This window comes from Pleuronectes platessa, chromosome 19, assembly GCF_947347685.1.
Source record: "Pleuronectes platessa chromosome 19, fPlePla1.1, whole genome shotgun sequence".
Classification (NCBI taxonomy): domain Eukaryota; kingdom Metazoa; phylum Chordata; class Actinopteri; order Pleuronectiformes; family Pleuronectidae; genus Pleuronectes; species Pleuronectes platessa.
Genome location: NC_070644.1, coordinates 12,787,971 through 12,811,226, shown reverse-complemented (window position 1 = coordinate 12,811,226; position 23,256 = coordinate 12,787,971). Strand labels below are relative to the sequence as shown.

Genomic DNA, 23,256 nt, shown 5'->3' with positions numbered 1-23,256 from the left:
CAGCCTCATAGAAGAGGTAAATATTTCCATCTCATTAAAAAACACTGGCTTACAGTATTGTTTATGTGATGACACAATTAGCACAGAGAGAGTTATGTCATCATGACCTAACATCACAGGTCAGCACGTGAAATGGTCATACAGCAATCGATTTAGCCAGCTGTTGTGATAATGCTTGAAAGAGTTGTCAAGATTTAATCAACACAGTGGCTTCTCACACAGGAAGCTTTTGGTGGAAATAGTCATACCGAATCATTCATTGCTTAATCTCACAGATAAAGGCCTTTGCTCAAGAGTGTTTTGATGAGAAGACTTAACACTGCAGGTCTTGTAAGCCTTTTAGAGAAAAGCCACTTTATAACTAAGTAATAAAATGATCCCTCTGTGTTACGATGCTGTGGAGAAGCACGTGAATAAAAGAATCCAGTGCTGTGCTGACTCGATTGTTGACATGATTCATCCTGCCTGACAGGAACATAACACAACATGCAACCAGCGAGGATTTGTTTTTAGACACCACCATCATGTGACATGATTGAAATGCATCCAACTTCCCCTGGTGGTGCTGCTTAAGGACAAAGACAGGTGAAGTTCATCTTGGGGATGAAATGCCACCACACCTCGGTCATGAATGAGTGGCGTGATTACATGTGAGGAATGTCATTCAAATACACAAGGGCTGCTGCGTCTGTGACAGTCACACGTATACGGATGTACGGTTGTGATGCGTAACAATGTCATCGGTCACCTGTGAGGTAGCTGGCCACGTTTGCCAGCACGTCAGTAATCATAGCTTCTGGTTGGGACCTCATTGAAAACACTAAACTGTTGCTCTCTGCCAATGTTATGAGAAATCGCTCAAGTTGCCACGCAAGTAGTGGCAAGAGGATCAAGTAATGGCGGTGATGAGTTTGTTAAAAACAGCCCGATCATCATCGCTGAAGTGAAAGTAGCATGTGTTGTTGTTTGTGTGGACAGCTGAGTACAGGAGCGTGACCGGAGGGGACTCACCCGACTGAACCAGACGCTGAGCTGCGTCTCTGACAACACGGCGAAGTAGAACCGCTGGGAGCTGGGCTGGATGTGGAAGGGCTCCTCTTCGCTCCGCAGCGGGCAGAGCAGCCTCCGGGGCCAGCCGGTGAGAAAATACATGACGGCAACAAAAAAAAATGAATCTGTGCCTCGACACCGAGATACAGTGTCGCAGCAGAGTCGGAGCCCCGTATCCCCCCCGGTCCACCTGGGGTATGTTCAATCCGAGTGACGCATGGGCGGCTGTTTCAGATTGAAAAATAAAAAAAACTTTGAAGATCTACAGGCGGCCCCGATGTTTACACCCGGCCGGGCTCTCGGTCCATGGATGCCCCCAGAGAAAGAGCCGTAGCAGCCGTGGGAGCTAAACAGCTAGCCCCGAGCTAGCGCTGGCTCTTCAACTTGAAGCTAACGAGCTTGACCGAGGCGACTGCAGAGGGAGACCGAAAACCAGAGCGAGCAGGCCCGCGGCGACACCACACGGCAACACGCAGAGGACGAACGGGTCGATGAACCGTCGCTCCCGCTGCCGTTTCAGTCCTTGCGTTGTCGGGACCAGTGGTGTTTGGAAACGGCAACGCGTCTGGTTACAACTCCCCGATGCTCCACCGACGCCATCTTTACCAGAGTCCGTGAGACTCAGCGCTGATTGGCTGAGCGGAGACGTTTGCGTCCTGTTGACATCTGACGTCAGCTCTCCGTTATGCGAGAGCTTTGCTGCGTAGAAGCCAACGTGACTCGACATTGACACCTAGTGGTGTAAAAAATAACATGCCCCCCCAGACCCTGCAAGAAGAAAAACACACTTTCACCACAACACAATGTTGTCATACTACTACTACAACTACTACTGTAATAAAAATAATATAGAATCATTATGTATCTCATACAGCTCAAATATGTATACAGTTGAATAATGTGAATACATCTAAACAGTTCAGTGTGTAAGATTTATTGACAGAAATATAATGTAAACTAGAAATGTGTGGCTGTGGACTGCACACTTCATGCATAGAAGCCAACTTTGTAGGATTCATTTTGTTTTTATTTTATTTCAAATTTTGTTGTATAAAACTTTTTAATTGTACTAATTTATTAATTTTTGTTTTTAAATTTAGGTAGTGTAATATATTTAGCAATGAATAGGTAGTTGAAGATAGAAAATTGCTGCCGTGACCCGGATTCGAACCGGGGTTGCTGCGGCCACAACGCAGAGTACTAACCACTATACGATCACGGCTGGCCACCTGGAATGAAGACCATGTGTAACACACATTATATTAGTCTCTGCCCCTCCCCCTCGTCACTGACATTATAGTCCATTCACTTCCTGAAAGTTAGTTTCTTCAGACTTCTGTCTTCTATGGAGGACCATACATGACTTAAGTAAAAATAAATAAATGTATAAATAAATACTTATTTCCACATTTATTAATTTATTTCCACATTTATTCCAACTTTTATTTATTCCGTGATATATTTCATTTTCATTTTCAGTGTCCTTATGCTAATGAGAAAGGCGGGCCTAACCTCAGTCTCGAGCAGGATTGGTCAACTGAGCTACACACACACACAGCCCCTGCGCTCCGCCACATACTCGCTCAGAGACACGGGCAGTGACTGAGACTGCTTTTCACCGTGAAACAGCCGGTCAGTGACTTTGTAGAACAGTGGAAACACAGAGCTTCTCTGGTCACATCTGCTCAGAGATCAGCGGCTTCATGATCAGAGCAGAAGCTGCAGGTGGTTTGTACCGAGCTGGAGTTTCTGTTTCCTTCTCCTCTCGGCTCGCTCCTTGTGCTCAGTAGAACACGTGACGCCCACAGTCAGGACTACTGACACCTAAATAATCCCAATAAAAAATAACCTTAACTAAACCTCTGAACTTGAACTAGTTAATTTTAAGTGTGAACTGGCTCAACGCTGCAAACAGCTACTGGACACCAGCATTGAGAGGCAGAAGTAGTAGGGCTGGATCATTACACTCCTGTGACCAATCCTGCACGTATGGAGGACCATACATGACTTAAGTAAAAATAAATAAATAAATAAATGTATAAATAAATACAGAAATAAATAAATAAATAAAAAATGAAATAAATAAAAAAAATGTTAATACCAAAATAAATGTCAAAATAAATGTTTTAAATATATTTGCACATTTATTTATTCCCTGATACATTTCCTTTTCATTTGCAGTGTCCTTATGCTAATGAGAAAGGCGGGCCTAACCTCAGTCTCGAGCAGGATTGGTCACAGGAGTGTAATGATCCAGCCCTACTGCCTCTCAATGCTGACTGGTGTCCAGTAGCTGTTTGCAGCGTTGAGCCAGTTCACACTTAAAATGAACTAGTTCAAGTTCAGAGGGTTAGTTAAGGTTATTTTTTATTGGGATGATTTAGCTGTCAGTAGTCCTGACTGTGAGCGTCACGTCTCGTGTTGTACTGAGCACAAGGAGCGAGCCGAGAGGAGAAGGAGGAAACAGAAACTCCAGCTCGGTACAAACCACCTGCAGCTTCTGCTCTGATCATGAAGCCGCTGATCTCTGATCAGATGTGACCAGAGAAACTCTGTGTTTCCACTGTTTCCACTGTTCTACAAAGTCACTGACCGGCTGCTTCACGGTGAAGAGCTCAAGTCTCAGTCACTGCCCGTGTCTCTGAGCGAGTGTGTGGCGGAGCGCAGGGGCTGTGTGTGTGTGTGTAGCTCAGTTGACCAATCCTGCTCGAGACTGAGGTTAGGCCCGCCTTTCTCATTAGCATAAGGACGCTGAAAATGAAAATGAAATATATCACGGAATAAATAAAAGTTGGAATAAATGTGGAAATAAATGAATAAATGTGGAAATAAGTTTAAGACATTGATTCATTTAATTCTGCATTTATTTCCACATTTATTTATTTATTTCCACATTTATTTAATTATTTCCACATTTATTCCAACATTTATTTTTCGATTTCAGCGTCCTTATGCTAATGAGAAAGGCGGGCCTAACCTCAGTCTCGAGCAGGATTGGTCAACTGAGCTACACACACACAGCCCCTGCGCTCCGCCACACACTCGCTCAGAGACACGGGCAGTGACTGAGACTTGAGCTCTTCACCGTGAAGCAGCCGGTCAGTGACTTTGTAGAACAGTGGAAACACAGAGTTTCTCTGGTCACATCTGCTCAGAGATCAGCGGCTTCATGATCAGAGCAGAAGCTGCAGGTGGTTTGTACCGAGCTGGAGTTTCTGTTTCCTCCTTCTCCTCTCGGCTCGCTCCTTGTGCTCAGTAGAACACGTGACGCTCACAGTCAGGACTACTGACAGCTAAATCATCCCAATAAAAAATAACCTTAACTAACCCTCTGAACTTGAACTAGTTCATTTTAAGTGTGAACTGGCTCAACGCTGCAAACAGCTACTGGACACCAGTCAGCATTGAGAGGCAGACGTAGGGCTGGATCATTACACTCCTGTGACCAATCCTGCTCGAGACTGCGGTTAGGCCCGCCTTTCTCATTAGCATAAGGACACTGCAAATGAAAAGGAAATGTATCAGGGAATAAATAAATGTGCAAATATATTTAAGACATTTATTTTGACATTTATTTTGGTATTAACATATTTATTTATTTATTTCTGTATTAATTTATTTATTTCCTTTTTAATTTTTTTATTTATTTATTTATTTCTGTATTTATTTATACATTTATTTATTTATTTATTTTTACTTAAGTCATGTATGGTCCTCCATAGTCTTCATGCTTTTTGAAGTTGTAAGCCTGAAAAACACAATCAATGTGTTCTATCCCCAAAAAAAGTTGAGTGAAATTTTCCCAATTTTCTTATTTTCTGCAAATTAAGTTAAGAATTTGAGCATGTTAAAGCCCTCAAAAAGCCAATTAATTTGCCTGAATAATAATAATAATAATAATCCTTCGCTCTACCAACTATGCCACACCGCCTGATGAGTGCCAAGAGGAACTAAGCACTTAAAGAAGATGGACAAATTATCGTGTGTGTGTGTGTCCGTGTCATTTTATGCTGCTTTTGATAAACACTTCAGAGAATATATTTTCTACTTTACTACATATATTTGACAGCTTTTCTTAAAAGTTACTTTCATATTTGTGGCTTTTAGATACATACTATTTTAACATACTCTAAAAACCTATTGTTAGAGAATAACCCAGTGCTTTCCAACGTTGTTTTCAGACGCCTTACAAGAATCACAGTCTGCTGTGATGTCCTGAGGCTGCCCCCTGCTGGTTGCTGGGTTCCTCTGCTGCTCTAGCTTGGTTTGTGCAGCTTGTGATTAACTAAAGTTGTCCATAAAAGAAAATCTTTAATATCCTTCAAGGGCAATTTGATGTACAACCAGCAATCAGTGCACGACAAAAATAAACCATCTATACAATGTAAATAAAACACATTATAAAAAACCTATAGACTAAGTAGCAGGGGGAAATTAGCTTTCAATAAATGAATTGATAAGTCGACCAACAGAAAATTACCCGACAACTATTTAGATATTCTCGAAACATTTCATTCTTCTTTTAATTTCCTGTTGTGTTTCTAATAATTATTAATGTTGGTGACATTTCCTTGATAATGGGTGGAGATTTTATTACCTCTGCTAAGGAGGTTATGTTTAAATCTCTGATTTGTCAGTCAACAGGTTTATGTAATAAACTACTGGACCAATAACCACACAACTTGGTAGAAGGAAGCTGCATGGATCAGAGATGAACCTTTTTTGGAATCTTCTCTCAAAAAACACAACAGTTCTAGGCCAATGGCTGTGGGGTTTTGTGGGATGGCAGGCTCTCATTGGCTGATGAGTTGGCGTATCAAGGGTGAATGAAGAAGGGTAGTGAAGAATACAGAGGTGGATGATAGGAGTGTCGGAATTTCGCTGGACTTTAATAAAGTTACACATAAAGATAGAAGTTTCCTGTCTTTACGCGAGGACGCTACAATATGAACGTGTTCACCGTTCAAATTCATTATTTGTCATTGAGTTGCGTTCAGTTCATCGTTCTCATAAAATTGAACGTGTTCAATGAACGCGTTCTTTTGCGTTCGCTCATGCACAACACTGCTAGATAGAGATAGATAGATAGATGGATACTTTATTAATCCCGTGGGAAATTCAGAAGCAGAAGCCTTATCAATTTGTTCCTTCATCCTCTAATATTAAGGATGCGGGTACGGAGGAGGCCATAGGTATGAGAACTAGACTAGTACAGGACATTGATAAATAATCCAACACGTTTGTGTGAGCATTGTAAGAAGGAGATGTTAGAACATGCATTCATTCACTTTGTAAAAAACTCAAATGCATGTCACCAACTGGAAAATGTTGCATGCTATATATTATATATCCACAGATGGCAGTAGAGCGCCTATACTTGTTTGGCATCAGTCAGAGAGGGGGAGGAAGTAGAAGAAGAAGAAGAGGAACACAAAGTAAGAAGCATGGCGGCAGACATGAGATTACCAGATATTCGAAAACCAGTGTCACTTTCCACTTTCGACCGAAAGGATCTGGTGGTTCCCGGCGATGTGATCACGTCAGACACTGGTTTCATGAGGTACGTAGAGCAGAGTGCACCGGGGATGTGCCGGTGTCTTTGGTTACGACACGATGTTGACATGGAGGGGAATCCAAGTGAATAGCTTGATGCTATTTGGTTCTGACAGCTGATAATAACATTAATATTATAAAGTCAAACCCTACAGGGTGCTCCAGTTTTACACGTTTAAAACTAGTTTGCTCCATTCATGGGAGATTGAGTCAGTGACCAGTTTATTAAAGATATAGAACATATGCTCAGTCTGTCCTGACTGCCATCAACAATGAGTGGGTTCAATCAGCTACTTTCAGACTGCAACATCTTGTAGTATAAATTGTTACACGGACACTTAACATTAATAATAGTACAATTTAATTGTTTATAATATCCTATGTTGTCTATGATCACTACCTGGAGGCCATTGTTAACCCAGCCTTTTCTTTATCACACATTTGCTTGGTTATATTTCATTATTAACATTGCTGTTTGCCATTTAATCCCCAGGGGTCATGGTACCTATGTTGATGAAGACAAGCTGACAGCTTCAGTCGCTGGAGAGGTGCAGAGAGTTGACAAGCTGATCTGCGTCAGACCTCTCAAGACCAGGTAAAAAATCTGATTTAATGACACGTTTGCAATTTAACTGGTTCCTTATTATGGCTGCTTTTGCCCCATATAAGTAATTGTTTTTGTCTTGTATTTTATTGAATCGCAGGTTCAACGGTGAGGTTGGAGATGTGGTGGTTGGGAGAATTACAGAGGTAATCCAATCTCTCTATGTCTGTCCTCCTATGTAATGTGTGACATTTGCAACATATCCTTTTGGTCAATTAGACTTCAATTGTTTTTTTTTATATATGTCTAGGTACAACAGAAACGCTGGAAGGTGGAGACCAACTCTCGGCTGGACTCTGTCCTCTTGTTGTCCTCTGTCAATCTGCCTGGGGGAGAGCTGGTGAGATTCTATAACTAGTGATTCATTTGGAAAAGTGGTCTGATTATTACACTTTTAGCTGTATTATCCTGTAGGAAAAGGGAATTGGGCCAAACTTTCATTTATTACTCACATAATTAATCAGATTTTCTCGTTTAGAGGAGAAGATCAGCAGAAGATGAGCTCACCATGAGAGAATACCTTCAGGAGGGCGATCTCATCAGTGTAACTAATAATTTATTATGATCTTAAATTTGTTCATCCATCACATAATGTTTTTGATCCATAATGACTTTGTTTCTTTATGTCTTGTGCTGTTAGGCGGAGGTGCAGTCTGTCTTCGCAGACGGAGCTTTATCACTTCACACCCGTAGTTTAAAGTACGGAAAAGTAAGTGATGCCAATGTACACAATGATGTATGCGTATACAAGAAAGTAATAATAATTTAATTTGAGAAATGTCTTTGCTAATATCCTGCTTCTATTTTCTCATTTAGTTGGGTCAAGGGGTGGTGGTACAGCTTTCTCCTTCTCTGATCAAGAGGCAGAAGTCACATTTCCACAACCTGCCGTGTGGCGCATCCATTATTCTCGGGAATAACGGTTATGTGTGGTTGTATCCAACACCAGAAAACCAGGAGGAGGAGGCTGGGGGCTTCTACACCAGTTTGGAGGTGGGTGAAAGATGCACAAAGAGCAGTATGGAGTATGGAGAAATGTACCTGTGCAAAGATGCAACACTTGGTTTGTATAAATTTCAAACCAGAGTATCTTTGTGTGTATTTTTCTGTCCATTTTGATTGTATTTTTTGTGCATCTCCTTCCTCTGTCCTTCCAGCCCGTGAGCCTGTCGGATCGAGAAGTGATTTCACGGTTGAGGAACTGCCTGTTAGCGTTGGCTGCACACAAGGTCCTTTTGTTTGACACCAGTGTTCTCTACTGCTATGAATCTTCACTTCAACACCAGGTAAGAGGCCCTGTAGTGACAGTCAGTAAATTAAGTTTGTAACCATAAATAATTGGTCTTGAATTACAGCCTCTGACTAACAAATGTAATTTAATGGCAATGGAAAGATATTGCAAAAAAGTTGACTTTTCTGTGATGTATTTTGCCATCTAGTGGCCATATTGGAAAACCACAGTTCCTGGGCATTACTTGGAAAACAATTCACTCTGTTGTTCTAACAGTGCAACAAACATTGCTCTTTTGGGTGGAGAACTGATCACTTAACAGTGATGCTGTTCATCATTTTTCCACTTATGTGATATAACATCAGCTCATCTGCTATTACCATGTTGTTTACTTTCAATAGTAAGATTGGGAAATAATACATTCACAAATGAGGAGTTTTCTTTTAAACTTTGTAGATAAAACCTTTGGTATATAAAAAATTGTCCAGCAGAATAACACAAGATTTTGTAGTGACTCATTTTTTTCAGTGCAGCTGATCTTCAATTCTCCACTTGATGCTCTCTACAGGTCAAGGACATCTTGAAACCAGAAGTGATGGAGGAGATTGTAATGTTGACACAACAGAAGCTGTTGGAACACGAAGCTTAGAGAACTAACTGTGATCTTGACACAAGATCAAGACCATATCAAGCATCTATACATTAAGGACCGACCACCCACCCGAAGACTGGTCGTTTTTCACAGAATCATCTGTATCGTGAGAGCCTGGTGGACAGTTAAACAGTTCTAATTTAATTTTTTGAAAAGAAGCTGCAGACCGTTATTTGACAGCTAATGAAAGAGATGATTAACCTGAAAAATACTGCAACATTCAAAAATCACCAAAGCAGCTTTTTGACATTTTACACAGAAATAGCGGAACACTTTGTACAAAAAAAACTGTTGTATGCAATAAATGTTCTATAATTTTCAGTTTGTCTCAGTTGGTCCACCTTAATGAAGAAATAGAAAGAAAAAGCACAATAGGATAACATCTTCGCAAGGGATTATGTTTTTTATGCATTTACCTATCGGCACTAATGAGAAGGTTGAATTTATGTGCACCTTCATGTTAATGTTAACATACATTCAGTGGTTTGCACTGTAAGCTCACAGCTTCCGAGTTGGGATCCCAGCTGGGTTGAGGCCTTGGGGAGGTCAGCCAAGTTTACATGTTGTCCCTGTGTCTACTTGGGTTTGCTCCAGGTACTCTAGCATCCTCCACAACAATCACAGCATAACACATAACAAGAAAAGAAACAAAACACGACTACCCTACCCATAAAAACACAACATATCTGTGGATGTAAAGTACAGAATAAAATACAGTAAAAACTAGTACAAATAGAATAGGATGTCTGTTGCATAAAAATACACTTAATTACAAAATACATAACACTCTAAATCGTGTGAGTGTGGATGGCTGTACCCCCACCTGTAACCCAATGCCAGCTGGGATTGTCTCCTCCCCTGTGACCCTCAAAGGGTAAACATAATACAACCAGTGCACAATTTATATATTTTCTATCGGTCATAATGTAAATAAATCAGTGAAAACTTTATTTCATGAACTTGACACTATCATTAATACAGTACAATTTAAATAATTAGCTTTTAATTCTTAAATTTTTTATTTTAACTTGTAGATTGAACAGCTAAGAGTAAAAAAAACAACTTTAAAGTTTCTATTTCAAAAAGCGAATCAGAAACATAATATGCCCAGCGCACCTTCCCCTGTGACCTCTGACCCCTGACCCCCTCAGCATAATAAAACCTGGAGACGCGTCTCGTGCAATGGTGCTAGCCCACGCACGCAGGTGACGTCACACGTCGCCCCACCCACATATTTCTGTAAACCACCTTGCATATGAAGTATGGCGGCCTCAGCCACACAGAGGCGACTCGGCCAAAGTTTGTTACTCACACTTTCACGCGAGAGCAATGAGTAAGTCCGCGGACCGGGGGCTCGGCAACGAAGAGCTCGGCGACCGTCAACAGAGTAAAGGAGCCGCGGGAAGGGACGTCGCTGTGTCGCCGGATGAGTTCCCCCGATCTCCCTTCGCCTCCCTGATTGAAGTGCCTTCAGTCCGGGTACCACAGGGGAAGAAGCTCCGCAAGACGAGGAGAGAGGACACGGAAGTCTGGAACTAACTCGCTCGCGAGGCTCCGGAGAACCCCGCTGCAAAACGTGTCAGCCCGCGGGGGTTGGGAATGTTCCTGTGAGACACTAAAGTGCACTTGTCGTGACTTTTTAAAACCCAGCGTGTCCCGCAGCCGGAGCCAACTGTTGACTGCTCGGTGTGCATTCAAGGCTCCGGCGCTGCTAGCGTGAGTTAGCCTCCATGGCTACCTTCAACACTAGCTTGAGGTCGTCAGCTAACCAGCAACATACATGTTTGTCTGGACGTGTAAGTTTCCACTCACGCTTTTCTCTTCTCCTGAAGTTTGTAACTAGCTTTGAAAAGTTAGTAATAAGTGGTCAATAAGGCTGTTTTTCACTTGAGTGCTTACTGCTCCTGATTTAATGTTTTCTGACATTGCTTTTGTATTAAAGTAAGTTGCCCAGGGACAATAGGGTCAAGACTAACAATAGTTAACGCTCGGCTGCCTTTCACTGACCTTCTTTTCCTCCATTCTCTGCATCTAGCACTTTGTCTCGGGTGCACATCAGCGTCTTCTTGATAGATATCAGTGTGACCTGCATCCCTCTTAAAGGGTCACCAACGTTAGCTTGTCACAAAAAGAGGTTGATATGAATTATAAAGATGAAATTCAGTGGGTGTGAATCTTAAATACTAGAGGGGGGGTATGCAGACGGATGCACATTTATCTATAGTGGTGTCTAAAAGGCCACTTTCCCATCCAACTAAATGGGAAGATGCTCCTGGTAGCAGGGTTTAAAATAGCTCTACTGACCACTTTGAAAAAATCAATAGACTGCAGGTTAAGTAATTAATTTTGCACAGAAACGTATGCGACTAATGCTTGGATTATATGTCTCTGTGCTTATTTCATCGTGCACATGTTTAATTTATGTCAAATTCATTGTCAGTGTTGTTTGCAGGTTAACTAGAAGTCAGAATCACTTTGTAAAGCATCTGAAAGCATTTTATTTGAGAAAATATCACATTAATGAAATCCTCTATGAACTGACATTGTGTTTTCCCACCCCCTCTAGATTCCCATGAAAAGTCTTCGTCTGACCCATGAAGCAGTCGGGCTCCATTAATGCATGATAAACAGAGACATACTGGAGTAATACGGTTCTGCATAGGTGACCCGCATCACCCACACCACAGGAGCAGACAGACTGAATCAGGGAAAGGGGCTCCCCTCCCTGCCTGGGGGGCCAACCTCTGGGCGGTGAGCAACCGAGTCCAGCTTGGAGAGTCCCGGCTGCGGCCTGGCACTCTGCCCTTATGGGGCAGCAGCCGGGGAAGTTTGTAGGGGACCAGAGGAGACCCAGTCTGCCGGCCTTTATTAAGGCAGGGAAGAGAGAATCGACACGTCACGGGATTCAACACTTTAATGTTTTTGCTGTGCACGGTAAGAGCAAAATGGTTGCTTATCATTGATAGCATTTTTTTAATACAATGCCACACTGTTAACAATTTGATCAGTTGTACAGGTTTGTGCAGCCAGAAGCCTCGAATCACACACATTCAGGCTTCCTGTAGTCCATCTGTCACTTTGCTTTTCAACAAGTTCAATTGCAAAGTTAACATGAGCACCCGTCTGACATTGAAGCGATGAAAGTTGAGAAAGAACAAGAAATCTCGAAGAGGTTGCCATGCATACATATAAATTGTAAGCGTGTACTCGCATTATATATCAACACAATTGTAGTTGCATCATCTTGCAACAGATTTGCGGTTGCGTAACATGGGGAAGAGAAAGTGTTCACTTTAAAATATGCATTCGTGTTTTTCAACAGTTGCTATCAGACTTGACACAGGATAACCCTTGATATGGTTTGATGAGTCTGTGTCTTCGAAAGGTCAGTTGCTTGGTATTTGTTGTTATCGGTTGTCACTTGACCAATTCAAAGTGTTTGAATTCTTGGGAAATACTACACAACAACTCATGACTTACTGTGTTTTACAAGGCCGACTTTAATCAAGCCTATAATGCGCGATAAACTGTAACCACTATCGTGTTGTATCTGTTCGGACACAGTAAACAACGGAGTAACTCTCAATGTGATGCAACAGTGAGTTCATTCAAACTCCTAAGTCATGGTCTTTACTGGTACATTCACTGTAGCATTTAAAAAATATGTTGAACTGACTAGCACCAAGACAAAGTGAGTTCCTCCAGTAACATGTACCTTAATTCTTTACTGGTTGATATTTATGCTTGCAGATTAACTTCGATTGTTAATCCTCTGGTCAGCGATTTCTCCATCTTTTTGTCACATAGAAATACACAGCTGCAACTGGGACTCAACCATTTCAGCCCACAACCCCTCATTAGAATATTATTGATAAGATCCATCATCATTTGATGCAACTGTCAAAATCCACTTAAAAAGAGTTCTTCTGAACCGGTTCCATTATGATGAAGGGTTATTATATACCAGGATGGCTGAACCATGTGGCCAGTATAACTGATGATTTGGAAAGAGAGCGATCAGAGAAAATCTTAAACCATAGATAGATTCAGTCGTTCCCAGTACTTACCCCTAGTCCTCACTAACCCTGACTTGATTGAAGAGCAGCTAGAGAACAATTTGGAAACATTCATTAAATAACCCGTGTACATCTATGTAGTAAAGCATCTTCTGCAGTGTGTGTGTGGTGGAGCTCAATAGAGTTTCCTCAGGGTTTTGCACAAGATACTCAGTTGTGTGGTACTACAGAGGGCTATATGATATTCTGCACTTGGCAATGAATATATAGTGACTGTGTAGATCACTTTTAAGTGTCAAAGTCAATTTCTCCCTCTCAAATCCTTCATACTCATTGGAACTGACCGTTTGGTGTTTTGTTTGGCTATTTTTAAATTGAGAAAAATAAAAAGACAGAAGTTCAGACGGCCCCCAGACAAAAACAAATCTGAAATTGATAGTAAATATGTGAATGATTTCAGTCATAGTATCCTCAGAGCCTCATTTGCCCCAGGGCGAGGCTGGCATGCTGCTGGCACCTCATTGGGCTCTACAAAACATAAATGTCGTACCTGGTGATGTTTCTCTCAGGCTTTGTGTGTCTTCTAGTCCATGACCATATAAAGCAGTGTGGCCGGTACCTGGTTCGAACCCTTTGTTTCTTCTAAATCCATATTTGATGACATTTTAATAGCATGGCAGTGCAGAGAAAGCAGACTTTTGTAGCCTCAAACATAATCTTCAGAAAGCAGAAGTGAAACCATCATGTACTTCACCTCTTTGTGTTACAGTCAGTGGTTTGATATTTACTAGTTTTGGCTTATGAAAAAACCTTTTGTAATACTCTTTTAATTTATGGCACAACATGCAGAATATAAACATGGTACAGGCAGGATTTGTTCTCTAACATAAATCTCACTAGAAATCATAATGAAAACAGTTTTTAAACCGTTGAGAGATACAGCTGTAACAGATGCACGCCATGCATCCAGCTAAACTGATAAGTTTACCAAATGTGTCTGTATGGCTGTGATTGCCACAGCAGGAATACTTTCCACTGACTCTTTAACATCTTGCATAACACAGAGGGGGACAGGACAGGGAAGGTCAGAAAAACAGAATGAAACCTTTTGCCGGTAAGTGGATCGAATTTGGCAAAGGGTCAGTGACACTGGGCCCATTTGTTTTCCCTCTCTTCCCCTTTCCTCCTGCGATGAGCAGGTTAGACCATGGGAGGGGATGTGAGTCACAGTGCAGGAGGAGGGCAATATCAACACATGATTCTACGTCTTTGTGTTTTTATTTCTTCCCGTTGAGCCCCAACTAGTTAAGAGTCAGCCAGCAAGCGCCATGCAGCTTCTCCACAGGCAGGTTCAGACCTCTGCATGCAGCTGCCTGTGAGAGAGACAAGAGGCAGCGGAGGGCAAGCAAAGACCTGTCTCTGTTCTTGGCACCTCTGTGTACTGTGGGGAGGTATGATCTCACTGGCTAGCTAGCACACATTGCAAGGACTGAGCAGGGGAGTGAATTTCAGGAAACCGTGCATTCAGATAATGTATTGTGCTCTTAAATTCACCAACTTGCTGTTTGATGGATTAAGGATTAGATTATGAACTGCAGTAGGTAACAAGGCAAGTTTAAAACCAAGACTGAGCCCAACAGTTGAAGGTAGTTTTCTTTCTAGTCTAATTTTGACTTGTGTATGTTACCATGTAGTCACAACAATGATATTGGATTATTTCTGACTCTTGGCCGTTATCTGCTGAAACTGACCATCTATCATGACTATATTTGTGTGCTTGCAACCTTTCTTCTACATATTATCCCTGCCACATCATTTTATACATGGAAGTCTATAAATAATTTAATAATTACAAATTATATTCTAAATTGTGTATCTCGAATGGGAGGTTAGGATAAGTTTTACTTTACCTGAATATTATTTCACTGATCTTTGTTGTTTTTCTAATTGAAGCAAAATGTTTTATACTTCCAAAAAATATATGCTTCTCTCTTTCCACTCAGCTTTTTTTTTTGGTTAGATATAGAGCTTAACAATATCACACTGAAAGGCTGCAGGAAGTGGAATTAATTTGCAGAAGTGCTTCATGAAAGAATGAGGCATTTCATAATTTTTTTTGCCATTTCATTAAGAGGGAAATGAGGAACTAGAAAAGCTAAGTGGGATTTGTGGGTTATAGGGTTTAAAGGAAAGATTAACTACTTTTTTAGGGCTCTCAACAACTACTACTGATTTATAGTATTTGAAGTGTCCACATTTTGATTGAATAAAGGGGAAAAATTGCCCCCTGGTGGCTACATTTATTAATGCTTACTAAAAAAGTGTATGGTACACTGCAGCTGTGACACAATGTTAAGAATACTTTGGTAAATGTGATGTGTTCTTATTAAGTTTCTTTGTATGGAATATTTATATCTGCTAGAATAAGACTAACAGGCCTTTTGTGAGTGGAAAACATGGTGGGAAGTGAACAAGCTTTTTGGATGTATTCACTGGTGAGTCCCTTTCTTTTGAATAAGTTTGCTGCCATGTTGGAATTCCTCATGCATTAAGAAATGCGTACCACAGGGCAAACGTCAGACTTCTAACCCAGATAAGCTGCATCTTTTACCACACCACTCTTGTTTTAAGTAAGACACCATCACAGGCTCTGATCATGGCTTCATATTATATCACTGGTGTCTGACCAAATGGAAATTTTACTTGCAAGCGCTGCATTCTAACACAATGAACCTATAACAGCCAAAGCAAACACATTCCTGACAAGTTTCAGTAATATAAAGTCTAATGCAAACCATACAGCAGGTTTCTGAACTCTGACGCATAAGGTCACTCTAGATCTTTAAGAACGTAGATTGCACAGTTTATTTGGTCATTTTGTTCAGGAAAATATGCCTTTTGTATGAAGCTTAAGCTATTTTCTTTAAAACCCCCTATAACTACCGTATTACAAGAAAACCATGACAGCTGGAAACAGTGTTAGAGTTAAGCAGATGGCGGCTTTGGCATGTGATTGGCTACTGATTATCTTCGTTGTCTCCATTTAAAATTATTTTACTGATAGGCTACAAAAAGGGGGCAGTGTCAACCTGTGGTCATCAGTCAGACGAGTTGCAGAAAGCGTAGGAACCTCTGACATGTCGCGTCTTGCTTGGATAGGTCTCAGTATGGGCACAACAGGGCTTTTCCTCTTACTCATAGGCTTAACCCCACAATTTCTCTCCGGTGGACGCCTGCAGGCTATCCTGGCGGAGCTTCAAGTATGCTCAAGGCACGTTATGATGTGGGGATAAAGGAAGAGGACACCCGACACATTCATTGTCTTTATCTGCTGCTTTCTATTCGGGGCCAACAGGTTCTGGAGCAGCATGCACAGAGCAGTAAATGCAAAAACTCAATATACTGACGACAAACAGCCAGTCACAATCATTCTGGACAAATTTTTAGCCTTTATTGACTTCATGTCTTTGGAGGACATGAAGACTAACATTTGTATGACGTCCGGATCTTGATACAATGTGGTGATCTGAACCTCTGCATTAATTTTCATGTAAATATATTAATTTAAAGCCAGATTGGTAATAACATCTTGCTCATTAAACTGTGGCAGGTTTCTCTTCCAAGAAATTGCATATAAACAGGCTTTAATTTGATGGTTGTTAACATACTTTGACGTGTGTGTGCGTGCGCGTGTGTGTGTGTTGCATTTGTCATGTTAGCAGGAAGTGAATCAATTTCTCGTTTGGTCTGTAACTGGCTCTTTCTTGGCTGGAACTCGAGGAATCTATACAGTCTAGACACCAAATCTCCTCCCATGATCCCTGTGGGTCCTGAAGATGGGAGGTGGGGGTCTGTGTGTGTGTGTGTACATACCCACTCAGCAGCAGGCGCCTCCTCGTAGTACTCATTCAGCCCAGCTGTTAGGCCCCTGGTGGCTTGTCCCTCACCATCTCTGGTCATGTGTCCAAACTAGTGGGTAAACACACACACAGACTCAGCCCTGTGTAACTCAACTATCTCTGTTTGCCTCCTACTTAACTTTGATTCCATTTTGACAGATGAACCTTTACAGATTTAGTGCTGATATCTTTAATAATGTGTCAGAAAGCGTGTGTTTTGTGTGCGAGGCCCATTCGTCCCTGCCGGGTGACACCTCGATGATTAGTAAGTGTTTCCCCCTCTCATCAAGTCTTAACCACCTGGAAAAGGAGCCTGCTTTATTACAACAGTGGCTGATGACTAGCCGAAACAGCTGTGTTTATAAATCAAGGTTGTCAAGGTAGTCTTGAGTTCTCTCTTCCCATGAGGGCCACAGGGACCTAAACAGTCATGTGCTGGTGCATTAAGTATGAAAAGGAGGACAAACGTACGTATAGTATTTGATCATGTTCACATCGGAATTGCAATATTAATGTAGTTCTTCAGAAATGTAATCATGATCCCCCATTTCTTGTCCTTCGTTGTAATCTGAAGAAAATTGGCGTTTGGATGTAGAATGAGATGAATGAGTAATCGATTCTGAAGTCCCGTCGTCAGAGGAGGAGTTTACACTGACAAGGCACAATTATTATGGTGTCAGACATGTGGTATTGAGCAAGGGCTCCCTGTCTCATGCAATTAAACATGACCAGTGCTTTTGTCTTTGCGCTATACATTGTGATAAGTTAGATTTATTGAAGACTAAAATACACAATCACACAAATGGAAGTTACAGTGATGAGCTGTAAACAGACATTTTGACCTGAAGAGAGGCCTATTTAAGTCAAAGCATGAGCAATGGCCCTGTTTGGTTTTGTCTCACTAAGTCATCGCAGCGAGCCAGCATGTAAAGTACCAGGAAAGAAGTTACTAGTGCTAATTTTATTTACACTCGCACTCTTTCTGCTGAAACATGTTGAAATGGTGTGCGTGATAAAGGCCTGTTGTCGTGTTGTCGAATCATTATGACAATTATCATTAATGGATTCCTGGCCTATGGCTTTGTGTAGTGAATACCGTTCCTATGTGATCTTCTGCACCAGAGGTGTATTGAGAAATATCGCCTATTTTGCTCAGAGAAAAAGAGAGAGAGAGTTGAACACAGGGCAAGCCACAGCAGTGAAGTGAAGAATGTGACCTCTTGTGCATTCCTCTCTCAAATAACTGGTGCAATCCCCCTCCCTCTCTACCTCCTTTCTTTCTTTCCTTCTTTTCTTTTTTTACCCTTCCTCCTTTTGTCCCTTTTTAGTTTGCATTGTCTCTCAATTTCTTTGTCTTGCTCTCATTCTACGTTTTGATTAAGCGGATTTTTATTACACATGGAAAACAATAGCAGAAACCAGCAACAGGCTAAATTAATGAAAATCAGCTGACAATAAGGGAGCACTCAGAAATGTCACAGTTTGAAACAGCAAACAAAACATTAACGCCAGGGAGTTTAAGTGCATCGGCAGTAGAATAAAGCACAGTACATATGTTTTTGCTTTCAAGCTGCATAATGTTCTGTCTTCCCCCAAAAATCTACTTGTTGTGCCGGACAAAAAGCTTCAAACTTCTAAAATTGAGAAATGATCAGCTAATGAAGTTGATTTTAATGGGGAAAAAATCTCAACTCTAAGCAAAAGATGAAAAATCCCACAAAGCACATACATTGTTTTTCCCGGAACAATTGAAAGTTTAATCACGTTGGCTTAGAGACAAACAATCCTGTTAAGTCACTGACCCTTGATTCATTTTAGCATCTGCAACTTTAAACATTATGAAATCCTGACTTGTGATTTCCACTTTTCAAAGCTCGTCGGATGCATCACTCAAAATGTCAGCGACTTGTTTTAATACTCACTTTGTGGGCATACTTTTCACTTCATACTTTCCAGTCCCGGGGGCAGAGTCTTGTTATGTTTTGTCTAATTGTCAAATCTCTAGTCCCCCACAGTTTGAGGCCAGAAGCGTTACCCTCTTCTTCTTCTTCTTCACTTTGCTTGCTAACCCGTTATGCACACAAACATACATATACAGCACAAACAATAAGTAAATGCATGGCAAGAACCGCCAAGTTGGCTTAGGAATGCAGCATGGGAGCCTTTCGCCACCTGGGTCCACATGCACACACACTCACGCACTTACATTCACACACACACACACACACACACACACACACACACACACACACACACACACACACACACACATACAAGCACAGGAAAATAACACCCCCCTTGTTCCTTGCTCCATGTCCGAGCAGGCAGCTCCAGACCCAGCTGTTTATTTCCCTACAGACAACCTGCTACCTCGGATGCCAGCTCTGTCTTTTGTCTTACACATAGAATTCTCACTTTTCCAACATATAGTTTATTTCCACTGAGCAGCAATAAACCAAATCCTGTCCTATAGGCATCGTCTGGCCCGTTACGTTATCGTCTGGTTTGTTGTTTTCACTCCTCACTCCAGTCCATACAGTACCGGTATGCTGTGCTGTCCCTCTGTGTTGTGTTACGCTCATCCTCATAGAGCTATAAGAGGGTGCCTGCTTAGCTCGCTGCATCTGGATCCACTTAGACACAAAGAAGAGCCGAAGCAGCTCCACTGCTGCAGCCTGAAAAACCTCAATAGCCAGAGTCGCTCCTCTGTGTCTGTTTCTGTTTTTACCCCAATGGGCACGCATACAAACGGGGTCTTTCTCCAGGCATCTATAGATAACATCTCACACACACTTACAGCCTTTCCTCAGCCCTGTTTATTTCCCTTCAAAGTGTTGTCTCAAAGTAATAGATGCTTCCGTGCTGGTTCTCTCTTTCAAAGTTTGTTTGGTTGCAAATCTCCATCTCATGCATATACAAGCATAGTTTTCTTTGCTTCTCTGCCTTTTAAGAGTTTGGCTCTCTTGGTCGGCACACTCGTAAAACAATTGAATATAAAAAGATGTGTTTTTTCCCCCAGTACTCGGGGTCAATTTGAGCACTTAAGCAGAGTTGTGACAATGACTTGATAAGCACCTTTCTCTCGCCACACAACCCCCACACACAAAGGTTGATGTTGCAGAGTACGGCCAATTTTTCTGGCTTCTCTTTTGCCCTCCTAATTTTCTCAGACCATTTCAACACCGATGAATTAGCACGGCATTTTACCCCTGACAAATGATGAATAGCTGTGTGCATGACCTGCCTGTCTGTTTGCCTTAAGTATGATATTTTAACTCTGGGCTGACATCCATACATTTCAGTCCTCTGCAGGTTTGCATATTTTTGGCACTACATAGTTTGGTTCTGGGCTTACAGTGGTCGTCCGTGTGGAGAATTGAGCAAAGGTTCTGCTCAGTCACCTGGTTTGTGTTGCCCTACTTTGTGTCCGTCATCGTGCTAAAATGGCCCCTCCAGATACGTTCCAATAGGTCGACTGGGTTTAACTCCCCCTGTCTCAGCTCTGCTTGCTCGCAGGTCTGCAGAGCACGTATTGAAGATTGTTTGTAAACCGAGCTGACAAGGAACTGTTATCAGGTCAACTCTATTGCGAGGAATTTTTGCTAGAGAGATATAGAAGGGAATGCATAGAAAATGGATTTCAGTCTGATGAATGACTCGAACTGAATTGTCTTTACTACCTCCAAGGAGGTTTTGGTTTCATTTGTTTGTTTTCAGGATTACGCAAAAACTAGCCATTAACATTTTGGTGCAGATCCAGAACAGGGGGCGGTTCCAAGGATCCCCCCTTCCTTTATTATTGCACGACAGGGCATTTTTCAACTTTTTGTTTATTTCTCAGAGGATAATTCATTGATCAGGACGCAAAAACAAAACAGCCATGTTTAGGGGACTGATATTTATGAGTGTGTGAAAATTTGGGCAGATCCAAATAAAAAGATCTAGCTAGTTTAAATGTGGTTTCATAAGAGGGACTGTTGGGCCTTGGCAGAGGTTTGTGCTCTCTGAACGTACAGTGGGAAAATGGCTTCTAAATACCACAGAAAGAATCAGCGTAATAAAAGTTGTTTGTCTTATTCTTTCTGTGTATTTATTGTTTTCTGCATGTGAGACAACATTTTAAGTGTTTGCGAGTTGTACCTCTGTATGTTCAGTTGCACTGTTTGTCTACGTCGGTAAACACCACAGGCTGATGCAAGAGCATTTAACCTTGAACCAGATCCGCCACTGTTTTGTTCTCAAGTGTCTGTTCTCCCTGTGGACCTCATCTGCTGGTCGGCGTGCCTCAGACACTCTGGCTGCATTCTCCAGAGAGCCCTGAATAAACAGCCACGTGCACACACACACTCAAACACATCCATACACTAGACACATAGTACCTGGTTCTTAATCGACTGATATTTATGTACACAGGACATTGTAGATTAGGGCTGGTCCTATTTATGTTGTTTTTTTCTTCATTTTTTTTAATTAATTGATTAATATTATTACTTGATTAATATTATAATAAATGGATCAAAGTAGAATTTAAAGACCTGCACTGTATAAAATTAGTGCAAGAGCTTGTTCCATTCAAGTAAAATGAATACCAATCTACATCATCCTGTCCAACAACAAAACAAATGCAAACTCTGACTAGAAACTCCCACACTTTAGATCAATGGTATTCAATTAAAATTCAAAGTGGTCATTATCTACTCACCACTTTGCAGATGGAGGGGCACTTTTGGAGTTTCAGGACTAAACAGTGTTGCAGCCAAATCCAATATAATTGAAGTAAACAGTGACCAAGTCTTCAAACTTAAAAACACACAAAAAACAACAACACGAAATGTCTCCATACTGCTTGTGTGGTGTCATCCAAGTGTCCGTAAGCCCCAACATTTAAAGTTGGCTGTTGAAAGGAAATCAAGCTGTCTCCAGATACTCTCAACGACAATATATCCTCTCACCACCCCCTCAGTTTCTCTATTATTTTAGCATCAACATGACCAAGTATTAATTTCAGATTCAAGTTAAAGGCCCACTTCTGCCCTCACTACGCTGCCACAAGTTCAAATGTTCATAGCAGATGTCAGTAACAGTTGATCGTGTAACACTATCAAATATTGAGGTGAATTTTTGCTCAATGCACAAGTATTGTGATGCCAGATCATAATAGATAGTTAGGATGAGAAATATGATATACACATATAAGCCAACATCATAACTCCAGTGTAGTTAGAATCATATCACAGTTGCTGTCTCAGTTTAGAGTTTGGAGATACAACCTGGTCTCTGCTTGAAAGCTTGGGGAATGGAAACAGGAAAGCAGGAGGGGGGGGCACACAAGATGTAAAGGGCCTAAAAATCATCCCGTGGGTGGATGTACGTCAGCTAACTGTTAACATACTCGGCTTGGATTATAAAATGCGAGCGAGGGATTCTGCTATGAGCTCACGTTCAAACAATGTGCTTCATGTTTCTCCATCTGCAACCTTTTTTCCTCTTCTCCTTTTTATTTTTTTTATTTTTTACAGCCTCTCTCCTCGTCCCCTCATCCTCTCATTTCCCCAGCACTGTGAGGCTGCGGTGAGTTAATGGGCCTTTCTCAGAGTTCGAGAACGCCTGTATTTCTTCCTAATTGGCGTTTGGGGTGGTGCATGAGAACAGCACAAATGTTTGCCATACCAGCACCGCAGTGATGATGTCGAGCCGGGTGCCATGTGACTGGATGTTCAGGGTACTGAGGTCATTACTCACAGAGCAACTGAGACTGAGCCATGTTGGAGAATGCCCATAGATGCTGACAAGAACACTCAACAGACAAACCGAGGTCCTACAGGTCAAGCCGATCCGTCCCTGATGAGTGCGAGTTGTCTGGATTCTTCCCAGGTCAAATTCAAATCTTTGTTTTGACTGCATCGGCTCTGAATCAGTAAACATTTACAAACCCTTACCCCTTTGACACATCGTTAACGCTGTATAGCTACTCTCAGACATGCACTGAACTCCAGATATTCTCCAGATGGGTTGCTTGTGAGAACGCAAATATATAATCCCTGACATTTTCTGGATTTTTCACTTCAATCCCCCTAGTAAAAACTGTGGAGAATGTCCAAATGAGGCCATGTGAGATGGATTTTGTCCACAGAATTCACAGCGAGGGATTGGGTGCGTTGATGACATTACTAACACGCAACTTGCTCAAAACTGGAAAAATATTAATATCTCATGATGGACAAAAAGAGTGGCATAAATCGAAGATGCCA

General features: G+C 41.5%; 3 protein-coding genes and 1 non-coding gene across 6 annotated transcripts in view; 2 read left to right on the top strand and 2 right to left on the bottom strand.

The window, feature by feature from the left end:
* The window catches only part of ric1 (RIC1 homolog, RAB6A GEF complex partner 1), a 32,591-nt gene extending 30,930 nt beyond the window's left edge, over nucleotides 1-1,661 (bottom strand). Inside the window, exon 1 of the mRNA XM_053411942.1 lies at nucleotides 1,012-1,661. Within this exon, the coding sequence (XP_053267917.1) occupies nucleotides 1,012-1,152 (141 nt within the window). The 5' untranslated portion in view covers nucleotides 1,153-1,661. The remainder of the gene's footprint in view (nucleotides 1-1,011) is intronic.
* Nucleotides 1,662-2,200: 539 nt separating this feature from the next.
* Nucleotides 2,201-2,272, bottom strand: trnah-gug (transfer RNA histidin (anticodon GUG)). Its single transcript has one exon. It is a non-coding gene; the product is annotated as a tRNA-His (tRNA).
* Nucleotides 2,273-6,443: 4,171 nt separating this feature from the next.
* exosc2 (exosome component 2) lies at nucleotides 6,444-9,411 on the top strand. The gene is made up of 9 exons (XM_053411052.1): nucleotides 6,444-6,610; nucleotides 7,097-7,198; nucleotides 7,308-7,353; nucleotides 7,458-7,547; nucleotides 7,686-7,751; nucleotides 7,848-7,916; nucleotides 8,024-8,200; nucleotides 8,365-8,493; nucleotides 9,007-9,411. Exons 1-9 carry the CDS (start codon nucleotides 6,495-6,497, stop codon nucleotides 9,085-9,087), a joined length of 876 nt encoding a protein of 291 aa, XP_053267027.1. The 5' UTR covers nucleotides 6,444-6,494; the 3' UTR covers nucleotides 9,088-9,411.
* Nucleotides 9,412-10,341: 930 nt separating this feature from the next.
* abl1 (c-abl oncogene 1, non-receptor tyrosine kinase) overlaps nucleotides 10,342-23,256 on the top strand; it is a 31,400-nt gene continuing 18,485 nt past the window's right edge. For all 3 annotated transcript variants that reach the window (XM_053447654.1, XM_053447653.1, XM_053447657.1), the window contains exons 1-2: nucleotides 10,342-10,886; nucleotides 11,657-12,024. In XM_053447654.1, coding sequence (XP_053303629.1) covers nucleotides 11,898-12,024 — 127 coding nt within the window. In that variant the 5' untranslated portion in view covers nucleotides 10,342-10,886; nucleotides 11,657-11,897. The remainder of the gene's footprint in view (nucleotides 10,887-11,656; nucleotides 12,025-23,256) is intronic.

Excerpts from the sequence above, each read along its gene's own strand:
- exosc2 (XM_053411052.1), top strand. The coding sequence starts at position 6,495 with ATGGCGGCAGACATGAGATTACCAGATATTCGAAAACCAGTGTCACTT. Across the intron at positions 6,611-7,096 it reads TCAGACACTGGTTTCATGAG|GGGTCATGGTACCTATGTTG; the intron begins GTACGTAGAGCA and ends TTTAATCCCCAG. Across the intron at positions 7,199-7,307 it reads GTCAGACCTCTCAAGACCAG|GTTCAACGGTGAGGTTGGAG; the intron begins GTAAAAAATCTG and ends ATTGAATCGCAG.